Here is a 20,984-nt window from a genome sequence, read left to right on the forward strand (position 1 = left end):
TAAAAATGCAAGAAAAATTCTTAAAAAGTTGCATTTCATAAACTAGTATTAAAGAAATCTTTTTTAAACTCATTCACAATACCTATCTCAGCTTTTTGTGAAGTTAAAGAGAAGAGAAACAAATTTTTCCTGAGCAAACTGCTGGTCAATTAATGTTAGATTTCCTCTCAGGCTATACAAAGCACTGTAGACCAACAAATAACTTGGCAATTTTAACCCTTTCGTTACCTACCTGGCTGAAACCAGCTCTGGCTTTGAGTACAAATGTCTTGTTTTGAATTAAAATCTTCCACCAAACCTTAGTCACAATTTATGTACCTAACACTAGCTGAATGGTAACTAAGTTATTTAACTAAATTCTTTGTTATATTTAAAATAATTGAAAGAAACACAGAGCATCCCAAAATAAATAGAGTAACGAAAGGGTTAAAGTACATCGTCTGCTTGAAATGATACTTTCTGAGAACTTGAAAGTTAAAATTTTGTTATAGATTAAGAACAAACATACAATGTCTTGATTTAAAAGTAGTTGAGTAAACAGATCAAGAATAACATAACACTTGCTACAACCTGTCTTAGTCTATCTAGGGACTAGATCATAAATGTGTTTAAATTAAACTGCATGTGATTACTCAAAGACTTACCAGATTTCTGAGACTCACACAAAGAACTGAATACTTCATCCACTTTTGTTTCACAATCAGCTTCTGTGGTTCTATAAAATCAAAAGAAATTTCTTTATAGTCATCAGGTTTTCCTTTTTACTTCTTTTTAACTTCCAATTTTCCATATTATATAAAAAGTGCAATTAGTTATGAAGACTTAAGCACCATCATATCACTGAAGTAATTATTAACTACTTTTGAAGTAAGAGTTGTTTCTACCATTAACCACACAATACAAATTAGAAGTGGAACCTATCTGTCAGCAAAATAGGTTGGAGCGATCTAAGTTCATATGTTTACTCATGTATAAAATGCACATTTTTTTTAAATGATCCAAAAATTACCCCATGTCTAATGTGGCCATATTTCAGAAGGGTGACTGAGCACCATAGACAAGAAAAATGGAAGTCCACTAGGTATAATAATTGTTACTAATAGTAAAACATTGACGATAGCCAAATTATCACAGACTTGTTAACACAAACTTATGAAAAATTGCCTACAGTACATCATAGTTATGTGGTGAGTTCCCATCATCTCATTACACCCACTTCCTTAGCATACATAATCCATGTCTGATAAGTCTTACATTATTGAAAGACTCTGATACCTTTAATAAACATTTTTTAGCTACCTAAATAAGAATTTCTCCCAGAAAAATGAAAAGAAAGTTAAATTTTCATCTGCCTGTTAGCTATTACCAACAAGTGGATGACAACAAAATCATAGCTGTGGTGCATCACCTTGATGGTTGATCACAGTTACACAAAATATCATAGCCAAAAAATGAGCTTTACAATCTGTATGACAATTCTCTTGATCAAAATATAAACAACTATACTCAGTTGATGTAAAGGAAAATAAAGTTGAAATATGGAACTCTTATAATGCAATTCACTGATGCTAAATTCATTGTTTCATTCTTTATTCCAATGTAATGCCACCATATTGTATTTACATGCATAAAATCATATATTCCCCATTGCAACAAAATTACTTTAAAATATCATTCAATAAATGTATGATGAAGCATACTAAATTTGGTTGTTTTTCCACAAAATACACTTGTAAAAAAGGGGTGTGGCATAAGGAAGAGTGTGTTTTATATGCTGGTAAATACAGTGTATGCCTTGTCCATAGAGAAGCTACTAATCACAACCCAACAGCCAATCTAGAGGATGAGGAGGATTTTTCCTCCCATTTGTTTAACTCTTTTGTTACCAATCCAGCTGAAACCAGCTCTTGTTTTCCTAAGTTTTGAATTAAAATCTTCCACCAAACCTTAGTCACAATTTATGTTCCTAACACTAGCTTAATGATAACGAAGTTATTTTACTAAATTCTTTGTTATATTTAAAGTAATTGAAAGAAACACAGAGCATCCCCCCAAAAATACAGTAATGAAAGGGTTAATGTCACAGAAACTGAATATAAGTACTGGATTCTTGTGTTTCTAAAAAAAAAATTACTTTAACTTATTTGCAAGAGATCAAACACTTCCACAAGGTGATATGAACTCCCAACCCAGGAGTTGGAAGTACTCCACCATTTTATCCTTACATCTCATAAAAATTATGTCAAAAGAACTTGATTTGACAAGATGAATTATAGGGCTATATTTATAAAAGTCAACAAAGAGATTGATTTTTAGATAATGCACTTAGAGGAGGAAGGGAAGCACTCATAACCCTTTTTAGAGTTAATGGCACTTCTCTTCCTCTGTGACTAATGGAAGAAAGAAAGTGATCCTCAGACACAACACCCAGCCTCAATCAGCCCAGTGGATTCCACTAAAAGCACTTATAGGTGTTCAGCTAGGCAATGAATTAATTATGTTTCCCAAGAACAAATTCTGTCTACCCAGTTTAACTCGCAAGGTCTTAGTTGATCCATGGATGTAGTAAAAGATACTTACCAAAGGTCTCATGGAGTGAGCTCAAAACTGAAACAACATTTTAATTTAATAAAGGAAAATGAACAGAAAAACTCAACATTGGTATAAAATATTTGCTTCAGTCTAAATCTAGTCACCATACTCTATAGAATTGAATAAGATGATATTACGTACAAAAAATAAGTCTTCCCTTCAGTAATCAATTGCTTCATTCGGTAGTCTATACCTGAGTCCAGACACAATACATAACAAAAATCCTGTGAAAAACAAATGTTTAAAAATGTGAAAAATTATGATGAATGGAACAACATTTGAAGTGTGATTTGTTGTTGTATTAATTGTCAATATTATGACACACGATGACAGTAACATAGTACAAACAATAGAGCAATGGACTACATGACATTTACACACAATCATTTAAATCAAAATCTTGCTAATGTTAAAATTTTACTTGTCGTTCCATGAGGTATGTTAAATAAGTAATAGACACACAAGGGTGGAAGTAAATATGGTATTGTGAAAATGTAAGAAATCCGTATTCTAACATATGAAGTTGGAAGAAATAAGGGATGAAATACCTTACAGTAGTCAATTTCAATTCACCCCTTCTGAGTTCAAATCCTATAAAATGAGTTCCAGTAATATATTCAGGTTGATTCAAATACAACTATATCGCTTCCCTTATAAAATTTAAGGCACTCTACTGTCTCTATCAACTTGCAATAATAGTAAAAACAATGCGCATGGCTTAATGGTTGGAGTATTTAGTTCAAATTGTGTGCTCATGAATTCGAATCCCAGCTGTTTTTTGTGTCCTTGTTGCTCAATCCACTCAGTTGGCAAAAATGAGTAGTACTAGTATTTCAAAGGGCAAGACTTGTCACATTCTGTGTTGCATTGAATCTCCCTGAGAACTACGTTAAGGGTATGTGTGTCTGTGGAGTGCTGAGCCGTTTGCATGTTAATTTCACAAGCAAAGGATCAACCGAAACCCCCATTGTCATAACTGACAGAATGCAAGTTAAGTTAATAACAATGAGAACAACAACAATAACTGGTTAACATTTTGGCACAAGGCCAGCAATTTTGAAGGGATGTGCTTAGTTGACATCATCAACTCTAGTACTTAATTAGTCCTTTATTTTATCAAGCCCAAAGTTGACTTTGGTGGGATATTAGATATATTTCATTTTAACAAGCAAGGGAAATAACCCATTCGCCCAGATTTTAACAGCCAAGGGAAATAACCCATTCGTTTTCCTAAATCATTTGGCATAAATCAAATTGAGTTTGCTTATTTCTTAGTATTTGAACTGTTAGAGTTATTTTCGCAATTTATCCAGTATAACTCTTAAACAAGTATTTTCCTAAGCAATAGATCCACTTATTTCAGTTAGTGATTTATTCATGAATATACCAACACTTGCGCCGCTGAGGGTAATATTTTCTGGGAATGCACAAAAGCCCTTTTCAGAGTTATTTACTTTGAATTGTTATTATTTCATATATGATTAGCCTGTTATTACGTAACATGCTTCCCGATTTTAGTACACATACCTTATTAGTATTTCCTCCTAGTTTCTATATACTCTGGGAATGCATTAAAGCCCTTTTCGGGGCTACTTTAGTTGCATTCTTACTATCGGGTAACTAAGTTCATGTTATTACATAATTGACTTCACAATTTGGGTATTCATAATATATTGGGAATTCCTAAAAACAAGGTCCTGTGTAAGACAGTTTAGTAGTCTCTGAAAATGCACAAAAACCATTTTAAGGGCTACATACTTTATATTGTTATTATTGGATTAGCAAAACAATTATGAGAATGGAACCAAGGGATAAGCCCTGCTTTCCAGGGAATTACCAGATATGTCAGCTAGTAATAAAAATAATAGCTTCAAATTTTGGCACAAGGCCAGCAGTTTTAGGGGTGGGGTTAAGTCGACTACATTGACTCCAGTACTTATTTTATCATCCCCGAGACGATGAAACGCAAAGTCAACCTTGACAACATTTGAACTCAGAACGTAAAAACAGACAAAATGCTTAGCAGCATTTTGCATGGCATGTTAACAATTTTGCCAGCTCACCATCTCCTCCTCCTGATTTAAGTATCTGAGACCCCCTTCGGTCACGACACTGACCATGGGATTGCACCTAGAAAGTTACCCTCCCAGGCACAAGTCCGGGCAAGGTTGTTTATGGAAGACCCGCAGTTGCCCACGCATGCCGGCCTCCCCTCTCCACGCCACCAGTGTTATCCAAGGGAAAAGCAGGGGCCGATACAGCTTGGCACCTGTGACGTCGCAACTCATTTCTACTACTGAGTGAAGTGGAGCAACGTGAAATAAAGTGTCTTGCTCAAGAACACAGCACGCAGCCTGGTCCGGGATTCAAACTCACAACCTCATGATTGTAAGCTTGACGCTCTAACCACTGAGCCATGCGCTTTCTGATTTAAGTACAAGACTACCAATTCTGAGTGGAAGAGGTTACTTGATGACATCCTCCCTACAACTAGGCTGATACACTATTTTATCAATCCTGTAGAGGTGAAAGGTAAGTTGACCTTGGTGGGATTAAGAAACTAGTTGGGCAAAACTAAACACTGTAAAGTATTCAATAAAGCACTCATCATTACCTTCCTTAAAATAGAAAGTGTAACCATTTATATAGTATCAGGCATGATTTGAAAAAAGAATTCTTACATCTTTTTTAAAGTAAAATATGGAAAGATCAATTGTATGTTGTTTACCTTTAATATATCAATAAATGGTACAAAATTAGCTCGTTGAAGTCCATTTTTATAAAGATCTGTAAGAAGAATAATGTCAAATAATGAGAAATATAAAAAAACTAATACATATTGAACAGAGATGCATGCGCACACACACAAACCATACACTATAGAAAGAAAAGGAAAATGAAATCAATTCAGTATTATGTATTTAACGAGGGCAGGTTTGTTCTTCTAACAGGATTGTCCTTTCAGGTGCCAATACTACACAAAAAGCACCTGTGCTGGTGCTGCGTAAACACACCCTGCATAGATGCACTTGTGCCAGTGGCATGTAAAAGGCACCCAGCACACCCTGTCAAGTGGTTGGTGTTAGGAAGGGCATCCATCTGTAGAAACCATGCCACAACAGACAATTGAAGTCTGGAGAGCTCCCAACTGACTGGCTCCATGTCAAACCCTCCAACCCATGCCAGTATGGAAAGTAGATGTTAAACAATGATGATGAATTGTTAAAATGGTCAGAAATGAACATCAAAAAGTGATGTAGGAAGAGTAAATTAATTCATAACATGTTGAAATTCTTTTCTATTCTAGGCACAAGGTCCGAAATTTTGGGGGAGGGGGCCAGTTGATTAGATCAACCCCAGTATGGAACTGGTACTTAATTTATCAACCCCAAAAGGATGAAAGGCAAAGTTGACCCAGGCAGAATTTGAACTCAGAACATAAAGGCAGATGAAATAACATGTTGAAATTCTAAAAGTTAATTACAGTGTTACTTGGCAGTTCTAAACATTTGATGAGGATAATTTCTTCAATATGCAGGTTTCCAAAATTTTCTTAAAACTATAACATTGACAACCATCATAGCGCTGGTGATAAGGTATGAACTATCCACCTCTAATTAGTCATAAAACAGTCAATCAAACAACTGCCTGTCAACCTAGCAATTCAAATCCTAGTTTTGAATGTGTTCACATCATCCTTTATAATTAACCCTTTTGATATCAACCTGCCTGAGACCACCCTTGGCTCTGTGGCACAAACATTTTGTTTTTAAAGAGTTCTGAATTAAAACCTTCTGTCAGAACTCAGTGTTAAATTATGGTCCAAACACCAGTTAATAATGACAAAACTATTTTACTAAATACTTCATTATTTTCAAAATTAATTGAGGTAAAGATAAGGTATGCCAACAGAAATATGGTAGTAACAAAAATGTTAAACAAGGAAAAATAAATAAAATTAGGAAAAAATGTAAAACTCAGTTCCAATGCATTTGTTTTCTGACGTACCGTCTGGAGGTCGATTGGAAGTAGCAACTACAACAATTCCATTATTGAAAAGTTCAGTAAACAAACTCTTCAAGATCATAGCATCTGCAATATCAGTCACCTGAAATTGTTAAAAATGGTTTATTTAGTATTTTATGTAATGTAGTATTTGTCTTCTTCTTTTCTTATTGGTCATTCCTTGAGAAATGAACTGCATTCCTGGTCTTCATAGGCCCTCTGAGACAAGTGAGATTGGGGCCATTAATGTTTTATTAAACAGCTGCGTTTTGAGGGAAGTGAGAGAAACATATGTAACAAAAGAATTCCAAAGGGTTGATCTTCTTAGGACAGGCTGGATATAGTGGTTTGTGTGGAGCCTGGGGATGGGGGTGCATAATTTGGGCAATGGTAAGACAGGAGGCAAGTGAGTCAAGAATACCTGAGAGGAGAGAAGATGAGACTAGGAACAGAGGCGACAACAGTAGCAGTAGAAAAAGCAGAAAGAAGAGACAACATTTCTGCTAGTCTGAGACTCAAATATTTGTGTGTAATTTCAAACCTAAATCACATTTAATCACTTTACAAGCCTTTTTTGGATGTAAACTAGGATGTCTGAGTGTATAGCAGCAGCATAACCGATGTAGGAGGAATATTCCATTGTGAGTCTCAAATGATCTTTAGAGAGGGTCAGTAGTTACTGTGGAGCAGAAGTATTTTCTGAGTCTGAAGGAGTTCAGTCTTTGAGATGCTAACTTTGTAATGCCGAAGGTGTGTGTTTACCAGCAACGATCCTCGGTTATAATAAGGCTTGTCAATTTCAAGTGATCATGTGGGTTTTATTTGCATGTTGTTCATGTTTAGGGAGGGAGAGATGCGATAATGTCTTCTTGATAACGTTAGTGATTGGGTCTTTTTGCTGTCACAGGAGACAAGATTTGAATGACCGCATTGAAGGATAATTTTGAAGTTTTTATTTGTGGACTAAATGTAGATGTGGCAAGAGATGCTTAAGTTGCATGTGAATGATACTAGTGTGTGGAAAGATAGACGGGAATGAATGGTAGTACCATTTGTGATGGAGCATGCATTGCTGAGGATGATGATAAGCATGTCATTGATGTATAGGAGGAAAAAAATGGAAGACAAAACTGAACCATGGACCACACCAGAATTGATAGAGTGTAGGTCAAGGAGAGTTTCATCAGCACATGCCATGATAGTACAAGTTGACAGGAAGTGATCAATCCAACAGATGGAGCTCCTGCCAGACAGGGTTGAAAGCTTTGCAAATGTTGAAGGGTAACAATAGTACTTTCACCAAATTTTTTCAAGGGCAAGAGTCCATTGATAAGTGACATAGGAGTGTGTGTCTCCTGTAGATTTGGCTTTACAAAAGCTGTACTGGTGTTCATTAAAGGAGACAGATTTGAGATGATGGAAAAAGTTGTTAATGGATTGTCTCTCCTTTTGGAGATGTCGGGTGATAAGCTGGGTCAGTGGGATTGCACTTTTTAGAAATGGGACATACTGTAGCATATTTCTAAAAACTGAGATATATTTCTGTGGAAAAAACAGAATGTGAAGAGTTTGGTGAGAATAGGTACTTGCTCTGGGGCACATTGTTTGAGGATAATAGCAGGATATTTTAAAGGCTGGTGACCTTATTAGTTTTGAGCAAGCAGAGGTACTTTCACACTTTAATGCAGTGGAAAGGAATAGATGGAGAGGAGATTTACCTTGTGGGTGCAGTGTGGAGTGGGATACAAAATGGGAAGAAAAGGAGAAGCAGTGCTCAAGATTTGTGTGGATTCTCCTAGACAGTTTAATAATAAGCTTATACTTATATTTATACATACAGTAAACTTTGTATAAGTTAAAGTCTTGATTCTAAACATCTAATTTAGGGATGTGTGTGTGTGTGTGTGCGCATGTGCATACGCATGTGTGTGTAAGTATATGGCATTATAAACCAACTGGAGATTAGAAGGATGAAAATGTGATGCCAAACACAAAGATATCAAAGTCAGATTTAATAACAAGGAAAATTTCAAATTTAATCAACTTTGCATTATGTTGTTATTGTTTTTACTCTTTCAGTATTTGATTTCATTCACAATCTATGATGTCCAAATATTTTTCTAAGGACTTCAGCAATGTGAGTAGAATTCAAGGAAATGTTAAGGGAGCATATAATGGTTTCTTATGCTAGCATAAGGCCAAGTTACGTAGGAAGGAGGACACCGTGGAAAGATGAAAGACAAAGCTGATTGAAATTTGAACTCAGAGGGTCTGAGCATGTTTAGCCCTTTGCTCTCTTTTCCTCGTGAAATTAGTGCAATAAAAAAATGCTGATTATTTACAATTAATACAAGAGACTAGAGGAGTTGATTAAATCAACTTCAATATACCCCAAGTATTTATTTTATTGACCTTAGAGGGATGGAAGACAATGTTAGACAAGGATAAATTTGAACTCAGAACATAAAGGACAACACTAAACAATGAAAACCATTTCTTCTACTGTTTCTGTTGCTGCATATTTTTTTTTATGGTGATGATAATAATTATTGCATTTGCAACAAGGGTGATGGATGAGAGGAAAGACTGTAATGACAAATTGCAAAGAAGTGCAGATTTTTGCAGAATCAATCATGAAAGAGATATACATGGAAAACAGTATACAAAAAAATGAAATGTGACAGCCCAATAGGGGGATTACCACCTAAGGGCCAATCAAAGAAGCTTACAGAACCTGGATTATCTGAACTACTGTGATGATCTCTGGCCTCCAGACATGTTCTGAAATTAAGGCTATTTACACAATCAGTTCATATCAATCTCACCCAGAAGTCTTTAAATGGTTACAATAGCAATAAATTCTCAAATCACACCCTACTATCTTAGATAGGGACACATTAGATAATGTGCATTTGAGTTCCCTGTACAAAGGAAAAACAGGACGACAATGATCACGGGATGTTGGAATGCCGAGGACTGCTTATTTAGAGATGAGCTAGGGCTAAATGACAACAGTGTTTCAGCCAGTCCACTGGAGGGCTGCAACTTCCTTGCTTTCCACTTCAAGTAGATGTTGAAATTAACGAAGGCTTGGCTGAAGAGCAAAGTATCTTTCCTCTGGTCTTTCAGTCATGTTCACTGTACAGTTTTTTTCACCATGGCCACCAGACAGGATAAAACTAGCTGCACTTCTTGGCCAAAGACAGTAAGTTGCTTCTAATGTTGAACATGGACACAGGCAAGGTTGGGTGGTTAAGAAGTTCACTTCACAATCATGAAATCCTAAGTTTAATCCCACTCCATAACATCTTGGGCAAGTGTCTATTCTATAAGCTCAGGTTGACCCAAGTCTCTTTGAGTGAATCTAGAAGGATGGAAACTGAGTAGAAGCCAGGTGGAAGGATTGCATCCGAAATTCAAGGATCCAACCATATCAAATTGTTATGCTGATTCAGCTTGGGAACTATGTTAAGAGTACATGGGTTTGTGGATTTACTCAGTCAATTACACATCGATTTATTGAGCCAGACGTTCAGTTGATCAAACAACTGAATACTTGCTACTGAAGCTTCCAGTGGATCCATCACATATGACAACAGCAGTTCACTGTAACATCACAAGTCACCAGTGATCAGACACTGATTACAAGCATGCAGAATGGTTCCATTGCTCTGCACACAACACAAATAGAATGGACTGACAGTACTTCAATACCTGTAAGTTTATTCCAAACTGACAATGTTCTCTGTAGCACTAGCAGAGATTTCTGAAAGTTTTTTAAAGCCCTGGGATGAATATCTTCTTCAGCAGGGAAGAGCTGATGCTTAGTCCTTCCCTAAGAACATTGATGCTCTTATTCAATCAATAATCCTCTACAGCAGTGGTTCTCAACCATTTTTTTACCTATGGGCCCCTTTGATTTCTTTGATTTTTATTTTACTCAGGTACACCTTAAAAGTCCCATTATATTTAAATACTTAAATATTATAAGGAATTGTATAAGAAAATGTTAAAATATCTTATGCATTGTAGAATTATAATCAATTAATTGGATATAAATTTTACCAACAAAATCTTATTTGGACCCCTGAGGGCCATATGGACTCCAGCTGAGTACCACTGCATCATCTGACTGGTAGAGAACTGTGAGCACTTGACAATATTCCTGATGCCAAGTACTCAATCTTAGTCCTTGGTAATGCAGGGTTACAGCGCTATTCAAGAGATGATTTATGGGGGCACATTACCTGACACAGATAGCTTTAGTGCATCATCACCCATGCACACTAAGTTTTTTGCATTGGCAGTAGATGGACATTCTGACCAGTAGAACACATTGCTTCCACAAGAAGTGAAAAAGCAGAAGGTGCAGGTCAACTGAAAACTAAGGTAGAGTATGGTAGTCAGAGAGGAATAAAGAGCAACTAGTCTGAAGGTAATAATAATAATAATAATAAGATGTCTTACTTGAAATTCATCGAAACATAAAAGCCAGGTGTTGGTGCTGATTTCTTTTGCAACAGGAGGAATTGGGTCAAATGCTTCTGAATGATTTACATTCCTCTGTTTAGGCATCTCTTTCTTCACTTTATGAATTTCTGAAATAATCAGTCAACGCATGTATATCTGAACATGTAAATCGGTGAGATGTAAGTATATATTATATCACTGTTTTAATGCTAGCATGATAGTTCTTCCTTTTTTTGTTCTCTCACTTATGATATTCTTATGTCATTAGAGCTGGAGTCAACTTTCATGCTCAGCTCTCATTATATCATACATATTGTATTCACTCAAAATACACAATCAAACCCATTGCACTGGCTGAAGCAGCTCTTTTCTCAATACATCTTCAGACACATTAAATATTGTCAGGGTTGATTCAACCAACTATTAACTGGGAAAAGAGCAACATGTTGACTATTTGGATATTATTTATGTTTTTCTTTTTCTTTTGGTTTACTGTTACTGGTTTCAGTTGTTGAACTGTGGTCATACTGGAGCATTGACTTTAAGGTTTAGTTAATCATATTGACTCCCAGTACATATTTCAGTCTGTTACTTATTATCTCTATTTCTCAAAGAGCCAAGTTCCTTTTTATGGAAAGTGTTGCAACTTGATGCACCATTTTACATGTGTATACACCCATAAGTATACAAGAGGTTTCTTCAATCTCCATCTACTAAATTTCACTCACAAAGTTTTAGTCAATCTAAGGCTTTAGTAAAAGTCATTTACCCAAGGTAACATACAGTGGGTTTGGATCCAGGTTGTAAAGTCAACATCTCAACAACATTGCTATACATACACCTATCTAAAGAAACACAGATCACAACTGACAATGATACTGACACAGGAGAGGAGAATAAAATTAAGTGACATTGATACTTTTCTGACAGACATTAATTACTGGAGAATGTGAGGTAACATGAAGTCAGGGTGGCAAGCCTGAGTGCATAATTATATAACTAATATTTATTTTATCAACTTCAAAAGGGTGAGAGGCAAAGTCAACTTGAGCTAAGTTTGAACTCAGGATATTAAAAAGTAAATACAATAATATATTAGTCCAATATTCTACTTTTTCTGACAATTCTCCATCCTTGATGATATTTGTTTATTTTAGATGGATTTAGATGGACCTACATTTTAAAAGAAGGAGCACAAAATAAAATAGCCATACTTTTCCCAAAGACATCAGAAACATATTATCTTACTGCTGACATAAACAAGAAAATTGTAAACGTAGACGTACTTTTATGGACATCAAGCATGAATTCATGAAAGTGTACCCGGAGTTTCTTCTCAATCACACAGTTATTGTGGAAGAGATCCATCAACATGGTCTTACCACAGCCTAAAGAATAAAAAGAGTGAAATGTACAACTATCAATTATCATTTTAGAAGACTCTTGACTGCAGCTAACACAACAGTCCATTTAAAAGAAATCATCATTGAAGTAAAAAGTAACACAAAAAAGAAATTTTTTAAAAATTGCACCAACCTACCAACATCTCCATATAAATAAATGCCTCTGGGTGCTTTTTGGTCATTTTTTAATTTTAACATCTGCAACAAGAATTTGAAAACATATTGAAGATTTGCAAAACCAATTAGAGAAAATATCTGAAATATCAAACAAAGAATGAATTCCCTTTTAAAGTGAGAATAAAGGAAATTAAGTTGAGCATCAGGTAAGACTGATTAAATTATTAAGTTCATCTTTTTAATTTAAATTACTACAGAAATTTCCCTAGGTAGAAAAGCACTAATCTACTGTAGATAACTTCTGTAGATGAAAATTAAACTCCCTATCACAGCAGCTACATGCAGTTGTGAGCCAATCTGCTCTGTTTCCCATCCTACATATAGCAACTAAGTGGGATTCTTGAGAGCTAAGAGTATGGAGTATATTGCAGTACTGTTGACATCATAGCCAGCTGTCAGTACTCTATCAATTCAACTATCCATGTACTTATCCTTCGAAATAGAGGTGATAGAAATGGTATCTTATCTAAATAAAATAAGACAAGCAGGGCAATGCATCAGTCGCCAAGAGAGCACAATCCAATATCTATGACACCTTATCATCATATGCTCAATAATCCAGTTATGCTATGTCTTGTCCTAAGTATGACTTTAAACGGCATCTGATTGTGGGGCCCTGGTTCAGGAGCTCGTGGGTTTTGATGAATGTGGATAAGTACATGGATAGTTGAATTGATAGAGTACTGACAGCTGGCTATGATGTCAACAGTACTGCAATATACTCCATACTCTTAGCCACTATTGTTCCCAGATCTACGCTGACCCAGAGTAGTAGCACCTGTCAAGGTCTCATCTATGGGCTAATAAGCATATTAGAGCTTGCCTGCCTATGCATGTGAGGACTGGATCTGGCAGACTGAGCAGAAGAAACCTTCAAGTTTCAACAGAAAAGTAGACGGCTGCCACAATGCATTGTGAAGTGCAGAGAGTAAGATGAGGCTAGTAAGACATCTTGGTCTTCCACTACATCCATTTCCATCCCCACTTGTCTTAACCTGGTCTTGTCACTGGATTGAAAATGGTTGCAGATGAGAGAGTGAGGGTGATGGTATGTAACACTTCTTCACTTTAAACAAAGTTATGCAAGTCATCAGTTATCCTTAAAGACAACTAGACAGTCCTTCTTGCTCTGATAGATGAACATGAATACTATGACATACATACCGAAGCTATTATATGAATGCATACACTGTAACTGAAAAGATTAATTAGACTAAGATAATGACAAATTGAGTGCAGACATGGATGGGTGGCTAAAAATTTAACAACACAACTAAATGTTTTCAGATTCAATCTCACCACTATGCAACATCTTGGGCTATCTTTTATCATAACCTCAGGTTGACCTGGACCATTATGAGTGATATCTGTAAGATGGAAACTGTGAGGAAGCCTGCTGGAAGGACTATTTTTGTTTTATAGGTGCTCAATTTAACATCAATACTCGAACCTTGGATGCTTTTAGCAGAATCCACTCTGTTGCAACCATTAAGGCTAAGTTTCCAGTCTGAGGATAACTTCCTCCTATCAGTCACAGAGGCAATGAAAAAGACTATGGGTGCTACTCTTCTGCCTCTCATTAGGCCATAAAAAATGTATTTAATAGGAAAGATTGTTACCTTTTGAAACCAAGTAGAAGTCACTGGCTTGTAGTCTTTTAAGTGGTCATGGAGTGATTGTAGGTTTCCAATAACGCTAATTTGGTGATCATCAGCTTTCAATTGTCCATACTTGCATAGATCATAGTAGGTATCCAGTAAAGGTGAGTTCTGTTTAGTGGAATTACATCTTGTCAGACAGTAGAAAACCTTCTTTGCTGAGATAAAATGATACAGAAAGATAAGTATATATAAGTACATAATACTAGGTATGGATATCACTAGAAGAATGGAAATACATGCATAGAGAAGATATTATCATCATCATTATTATTATTGAGTGAGAGAGCTGCAAATGCCATCAAAGTGATGCTGGTGTACAAATATATGAAACCCAATATACCCATTATGACTACATGTCTGATAAAAATACACCAGGCACATGTATCACAACTACATGTGTACAACATGGTGATGCCAGATCAAGATAAACAGTGTATGACCTTGCAGGAGAGGCCCAGTTAAAATGTTCTTCAAGTCAAGTAGCTCATCTTACTCAAAAGGTCCTTGAATAAGGGTCATTTGAGGATGATGAAAGAAACATCAATGTTTCCAGAGGTGAGTTATTCAAACCCCAAAGAATTCCTCTCAACACATAGCTATAATGATCCCCAACCACTCCTGCTCATGATCTGAGATGCATACATCATCAGCCAAATAAGGGACATACTAAATGGTTAGGGTTAAGCAAGTGACAAGCAAATCTGCAATACTGAACAGACATTGTTACTATCATTTTTTAGCCCAAGAAATTTTGAAAGTACAGCTCTTCTCAATGAGTGACCAGTTTTATTCCTGTTGGGAATCTTTCTCTCCCTGTCTGAGTGTGTGTGTTTCTATATATCCCTCTCTCTCTTTCGGAGAGGCACTGAGCAGCTATACGCACACATACACACACGGCAGTAACTTCCGCCTGCCGAATTCAATCACAAAGCTATATATATATATATATATATATATATATATATATATATATATATATATATATATATATAAATTAGAAAAAAAATACCTTTTATCAATTCAAAATGAACAATTAAATTACACCATCTAGAAAATTACATATAATAGAAATATTAAAATTAAAATAACAATGAAATGTCAATGATTAGACATTTTATTGTTATCTTAATTTTAATATTTCTTTTATATGTAATTTTCTAGATGGTGTAATTTAATTGTTTTGAATTGATAAAAGGTGGGTTTTTTTCTAATCTTTTATATATATATATTATATTGTGTAAAATTTGATTTAGTATTTCTAAATTGAATTTTTTCCCTGTAAGTTTGGATTTATATTCCCTGAAATAATAATTATATATATATATATATATAATAGATAGATAGATAGATAGATAGATAGATAGATAGATAGATAGATAGATAGACATATATTTACAGAAAGTTAATTATATGGTCAAGCATAGTGATCAATGGCTTCGTATCCATAAAGCGCTAAGCCTTATAGACAACTTGTCAGACACCAGTTATATGTCTGCAGCCACTGGAATCTGACGAATCATCTATAAGGCTAAGCGCTTTATGGATGCAAAACCATTGGTCACTCTATGACCAGACATACAACTTAAATACATCACTGCTCTAAATTTTAGTCATCATCTTCATCATCATGCTTCTTTTTCAGATATATGATCCACTGACGTTATATATATTTGTATATCTATAAAAGACAGGATGTGTGTGTATACGTGAATGTAATTTATGCACATCCACAAATTAGCATGCATGTTGCTCCAATTTTAGGAGGACATTTGTGACAACCCTAGCTGTATTTTCGTCAAATTATTTTTCCCGAGGCACCATGTCCATCAACAAATCCCAAGGCCAAACACTATTGGTGGCAGGCATACATTTGGGGTTTTCCATTCAATCAAGTTAAAAAATTGATAAACCGATTCCTTACAGGATTTCCCACTAAAATTGGCTACACCCCATTTTCAACTATAACTTTTACCAATTTTGACATATTTTGCTCAAACTTGCTACCAGCATTACTTAGGACTCATCGGATCTTTCAATGCTTTAAGTTCTAAAAAAAGAAAAAACAAAAAAAAACAACTGATGAGTGGAAATAATCGATACACCGATTCCTTATGGGATTTCTCAATCAAATTGCCTGCAACCCATTTTCAGCCAAACGTTTACCAATGGATTTCGCTCAAATTTGATGTCGGTGTCATGTATTTTGGTTTGAAATAAAGCACTTGATCCCTTAATAATCCTGTGGTTAGAGCGTCGAGCTTACGATCTTGAGGTTGTGAGCTCGAATCCCGGACCGGGCTGCGTGTTGTGTTCTCGAGCAAGGCACTTTATTTCACGCTGCTCCAGTTCACTCAGCTGTAGAAATGAGTTGCGACGTCACTGGTGCCAAGCTGTATCGACCTTTGTCTTTCCCTTGGATAACACTGGTGGCGTGGAGAGGGGAGGCTGGTATGCATGGGCGACTGCTGGCCTTCCATAAACAACCTTGCCCGGACTTGTGTCTAGGAGGGTAACTTTCTAGGTGCAATCCCATGGTCATTCATGACCGAAGGGGGTCTTTACCCTTTACCAAGCTTTAAGAGAAAAAATAAATACTGGAGTTGTTGATAGTTGATTCGTTTGACTGAAATTCTTCAGGGCAATGCCCCCACCATGGCCATAGTCTAATGACGCATAAAAGATAAAATGAAAGTTAAATTATTTGGGAAGTTCATTTGTAATCACGATGTAGTTTATCCTCTATTCTAACTAGATTACACGTACCCAAGTTGCAAGGATGCCGGTACTCTCCTTTTTGGCTGAAGTAAACCTAAATCGACCCAAAATCGATGTTTTTACTTTCTTTCTTTGCTTATGTTTGTGTTTTCTTCGGTTTGGGATTTGTATTTTAATGTGGTTTTGCATCATTTATGTATTATATCCATACGTGTTATATATGTAATGAAATGAATCCAATATATATTATAAACTCGGGTATTAATTGTCGGGTATTTGATCAGCTTGCAATGTCGAGGTCAACTCCACCCATTAATTAATACCAGGTATTTTCCGTTATTGAATCTCAATGTACACAGAATTTTTCAGAATTTTTTTCCCCATTTCAACACCTTGTTGAAACCAATTGTATTTACATGTCACTATATCCAAATACAACGTAAACTTAAACAGTGCGTCATAATAATAATAATTGTGTACAGTGCTCAGGTGCACTACAACTCATTTAAAGTGTATATATAATCAGGTGTAGTTTCGGCGGATTTCGGAAAGCATGAGGGCCTTAAAGGATGCAGTGTGATGGCAGTCAACAACTGACGCAGGCAGTTTATTCCATGCTTCAGCAACTCTGAGCGTGAAAGAATGTTTCCGAAAGTCATGGAAGGAGCTGTGTTGTTTTCTCACTTTCATGTACTGGTAAATATACAAAGGTTCGAGTATTTCGTCCTTACTCAGACGAAGTCGACATAAAAAGACCTTGTAAATCACTATTACGTAACTATTTTCAAGAACTACAACAGCAATAATAATAATAATAATAATAATAATAATAATAAAAGAGTAGTAGTACTAAAAATAATAATAATCCTTTCTACTAAGGCACAAAGCCCGAAATTTGAAGGGAGGGGCAAGTCGATTACATCGCTCCGGTGCTCGACTGGTACTTATTTCATCGATCCCGATAGGATGAACGGAAAAGTCTTATTAACAATAATAAATTCGTAAATACAACCGAAAAATCAACAAGCAATAAAAGTAAACAAAAAACGATTAATAACAATTTTCTCCGTGAAGTCCGAACCTGGGAAAATAAATCTTCCAAGATGCTTGTGTCAACTGATAAATACAGAAAAGGAGAGATCAATCTACCTTGTGGCGTGAGTACCACACCTATGTGAGGTCTCCGAAAAAGAGTCCAATACAAGTGATGGATCGGTGCCATGGTCATTCGGAGACTTTGTCCGACGAGGTTATCCTGTCATTCAAACGAAGGGCGCCATAAGTCATTCTGCACAAGGGGAAACAACTCTGGATGACAGCTGTATCGGCTTTCCTCCTCCTCCTCCTCCTCCTGCTGCTGCTGCCATGGACGGATGATTCTGTTGGCATTTGAGTAGAGAGGAGTTGATATAATCATGGCAAACTTTGTGATAACTATAACATTTTGGCTTATATGTATGAATATTCGATTTTTCTAATTAACGGCATCATTGAAAAATGCACATGATGAAAGTTGTTGGTGGGTATGAAGAGGTACATAAAAATGCCAAAATAACAGAAAAATAAGAAAATTGTATTTATCACTCACCAACTTTTACATAGGTCCCATTACTTTTAATCTGTACCATATATTGTCATCAATGTAGTTCACAAATGCTCTTCCTAATTTCACAAATGTTGTACAGGTATGCATTCAAAACCACTATATCATCATCATCATCATCATCACCGTTTAACGTCCGCTTTCCATGCTAGTATGGGTTGGACGATTTGACTGAGGACTGGCGAACCAGATGGCTGCACCAGGCTCCAATCTTGATCTGGCAGAGTTTCTACAGCTGGATGCCCTTCCTAATGCCAACCACTCCGAGAGTGTAGTGGGTGCTTTTATGTGCCACCAGCTCGCATATTTACATATGGGTACATGATCTTAAAAACAGGTTACATACATTTTCTAATGGCTTCCAAGGAACAGCATGTTTAGTTTATGCAAAAGCTGCACATTTACAACACATTTGCACATTCTTTGCAAAAGCTACATTTGCATGTGATAAGCATGCATTATTCACAATCACTGTGAAAGTTCCTGAAGAACCATTATGTCTTATATAGACTTCAGAAGACAGTAACACACCTTGGCCTTCTGAATTTGCAATCTAGTTTCAAATTATTTTTGTTCTGTTTAAACAAAGAAATACATGCATACTGTGTAATAAGGAAAAAGCTAAATTTGAATACCTGATACTTCTCAATAAGGTGAATATAAAAGAGGATAGAGGAATATAGAAGGATAAATGAAGTAGAGTAATTCATAGTGGAATAAGGGATATATACAAATGCATACAGTGTATTAAATATATATTGATGGTATAGATTGGTAAATCAGGGCGGCGAGCTGGCAGAAACGTTAGAACGCCGGGCGAAATGCTTAGCAGTATTTCGTCTGCCGTTACATTCTGAGCTCAAATTCCGCTGAAGTCGACTTTGCCTTTCATCCTTTCGGGGTCGATAAATAAAGTACTAGTTTTGCACTGTGGTCGATGTAATCGACTTAATCCATTTGTCTGTCCTTGTTTGTCCCCTCTATGTTTAGCCCTTTGTGGGCAGTAAAGAAATATGCAAGGCGGCAAGCTGGCAGAAACGTTAGCATGCCAGGCGAAATGCTTAGCAGTATTTCGTCTGCCGCTATGTTTTGAGTTCAGATTCCGCCGAGGTCAACTTTGCCTTTCATCCTTTCGGGGTTGATTAAATAAGTACCAGTTACGCACTGGGGTCAATATAATCAACTTAATCCGTTTGTCCTCTCTGTGTTTAGCCCCTTGTGGGTAGTAAAGAAATAGGTATAGATTGGTAAATCTAATCAATACATACATACTTACATATAAATATATATATTATTAAGTTTGAAAATGGAATGATTCAACGGATATAAATTAATTTATTATAATTATCATTGTTACCTAGCATAAGATATATATAGTCTATTGGAGTATTTCAACCGATCAAGATGTAATCTCTGTAGTGTCCCTTTTCATGCCCTCAAGATTTTCCACTGAAGGTATTTTGAAATGCAAACTTATATATTTATATATGTTTTGTAATTTAAATTTGGTGTGAAATGAAACAATTGTAGGTAACTGATAATTAATTAATAAATTAATTTATATCCATTGAAACTCTCTATTTTCAAACTTAATGTATGTATGTATGTATTGATTAGATTTACCAATGTCAAATGGGAGAAAATTAATTTCATCATCAGAATGTATGAACATAAAAACGTTAGTTGAGCATGATGAACCAAAGTAAGTGGCAGAATGAACTTTCAAATACAGAAACAACTCCAGCTGGGACTAAATAATTTGAATTTTGTGTCAAATGATTTAGAAGATAACTCATATAAAGTGCAAAAGATTCAACAGCTTCAAATGGTTTAGTGTTACTTTAAAAAAAAGGAAATCTACAAAATCATGTAGTGTATTATATATACATATATATTGGGCTATTATGTGAAGGCGCATGGCTCAGTGGTTTGAGTGTTGAGCTTATAATTGTGAGGTTGTGAGTTTGAATCCCGGACCGGGCTGCATTTTGCGTTCTTGAGCAAGACACTTTATTTCATGTTGCTCCAGTTCACTCAGCTGTAGAAATGAGTTGTGACGTCACGGGTGCCAAGCTGTAGCAGCCTTTGCTTTTCCCTTGGATAACACTGGTGACATGGAGAGGGGAGGCCAGTATGCATGGGCGACTGTTGGTCTTCCATAAACAACCCTGCCTGGACTTGTACCTGGAAGGTTAATTTTCTAGGTGCAATCCCATGGTCAGCCATGACCGAAGGGGTTCTCAGCATATATTGGTGATTATAATATGTTGAAATATTTGACTAAGCAAGGAGAGGTGTTCTTTGTCAGACAGATTTACTTAGATCACACAACCTCAAAATTGAAATTTCAAAGGTCTT

General features: G+C 35.9%; 1 protein-coding gene across 5 annotated transcripts in view; it reads right to left on the minus strand.

Moving 5' to 3' along the window:
- LOC115215858 (AFG1-like ATPase) overlaps positions 1-18,340 on the minus strand; it is a 32,842-nt gene extending 14,502 nt beyond the window's left edge. The window contains exons 1-9 of one of the 5 annotated variants that reach the window (XM_036506206.1): positions 18,173-18,340; positions 14,267-14,463; positions 12,604-12,668; positions 12,354-12,455; positions 11,065-11,195; positions 6,601-6,700; positions 5,321-5,379; positions 2,734-2,816; positions 645-715 (exon numbers count right to left, since the gene is read on the minus strand). In XM_036506206.1, the coding sequence (XP_036362099.1) occupies positions 645-715; positions 2,734-2,816; positions 5,321-5,379; positions 6,601-6,700; positions 11,065-11,195; positions 12,354-12,455; positions 12,604-12,652 (595 nt within the window). In that variant the 5' untranslated portion in view covers positions 12,653-12,668; positions 14,267-14,463; positions 18,173-18,340. Of the gene's footprint in view, positions 1-644; positions 716-2,733; positions 2,817-5,320; positions 5,380-6,600; positions 6,701-11,064; positions 11,196-12,353; positions 12,456-12,603; positions 12,669-14,263; positions 14,464-18,172 lie in introns of all 5 variants that reach the window. The other 4 variants (XM_029785201.2, XM_029785200.2, XM_029785199.2 and 1 more) reach the window with 4 other exon arrangements.
- Between the last annotated feature and the right edge of the window lie 2,644 nt (positions 18,341-20,984).

The sequence above is a fragment of the Octopus sinensis genome, linkage group LG9 (genome assembly GCF_006345805.1).
Source record: "Octopus sinensis linkage group LG9, ASM634580v1, whole genome shotgun sequence".
Taxonomy (NCBI): Eukaryota; Metazoa; Mollusca; class Cephalopoda; order Octopoda; family Octopodidae; genus Octopus; species Octopus sinensis.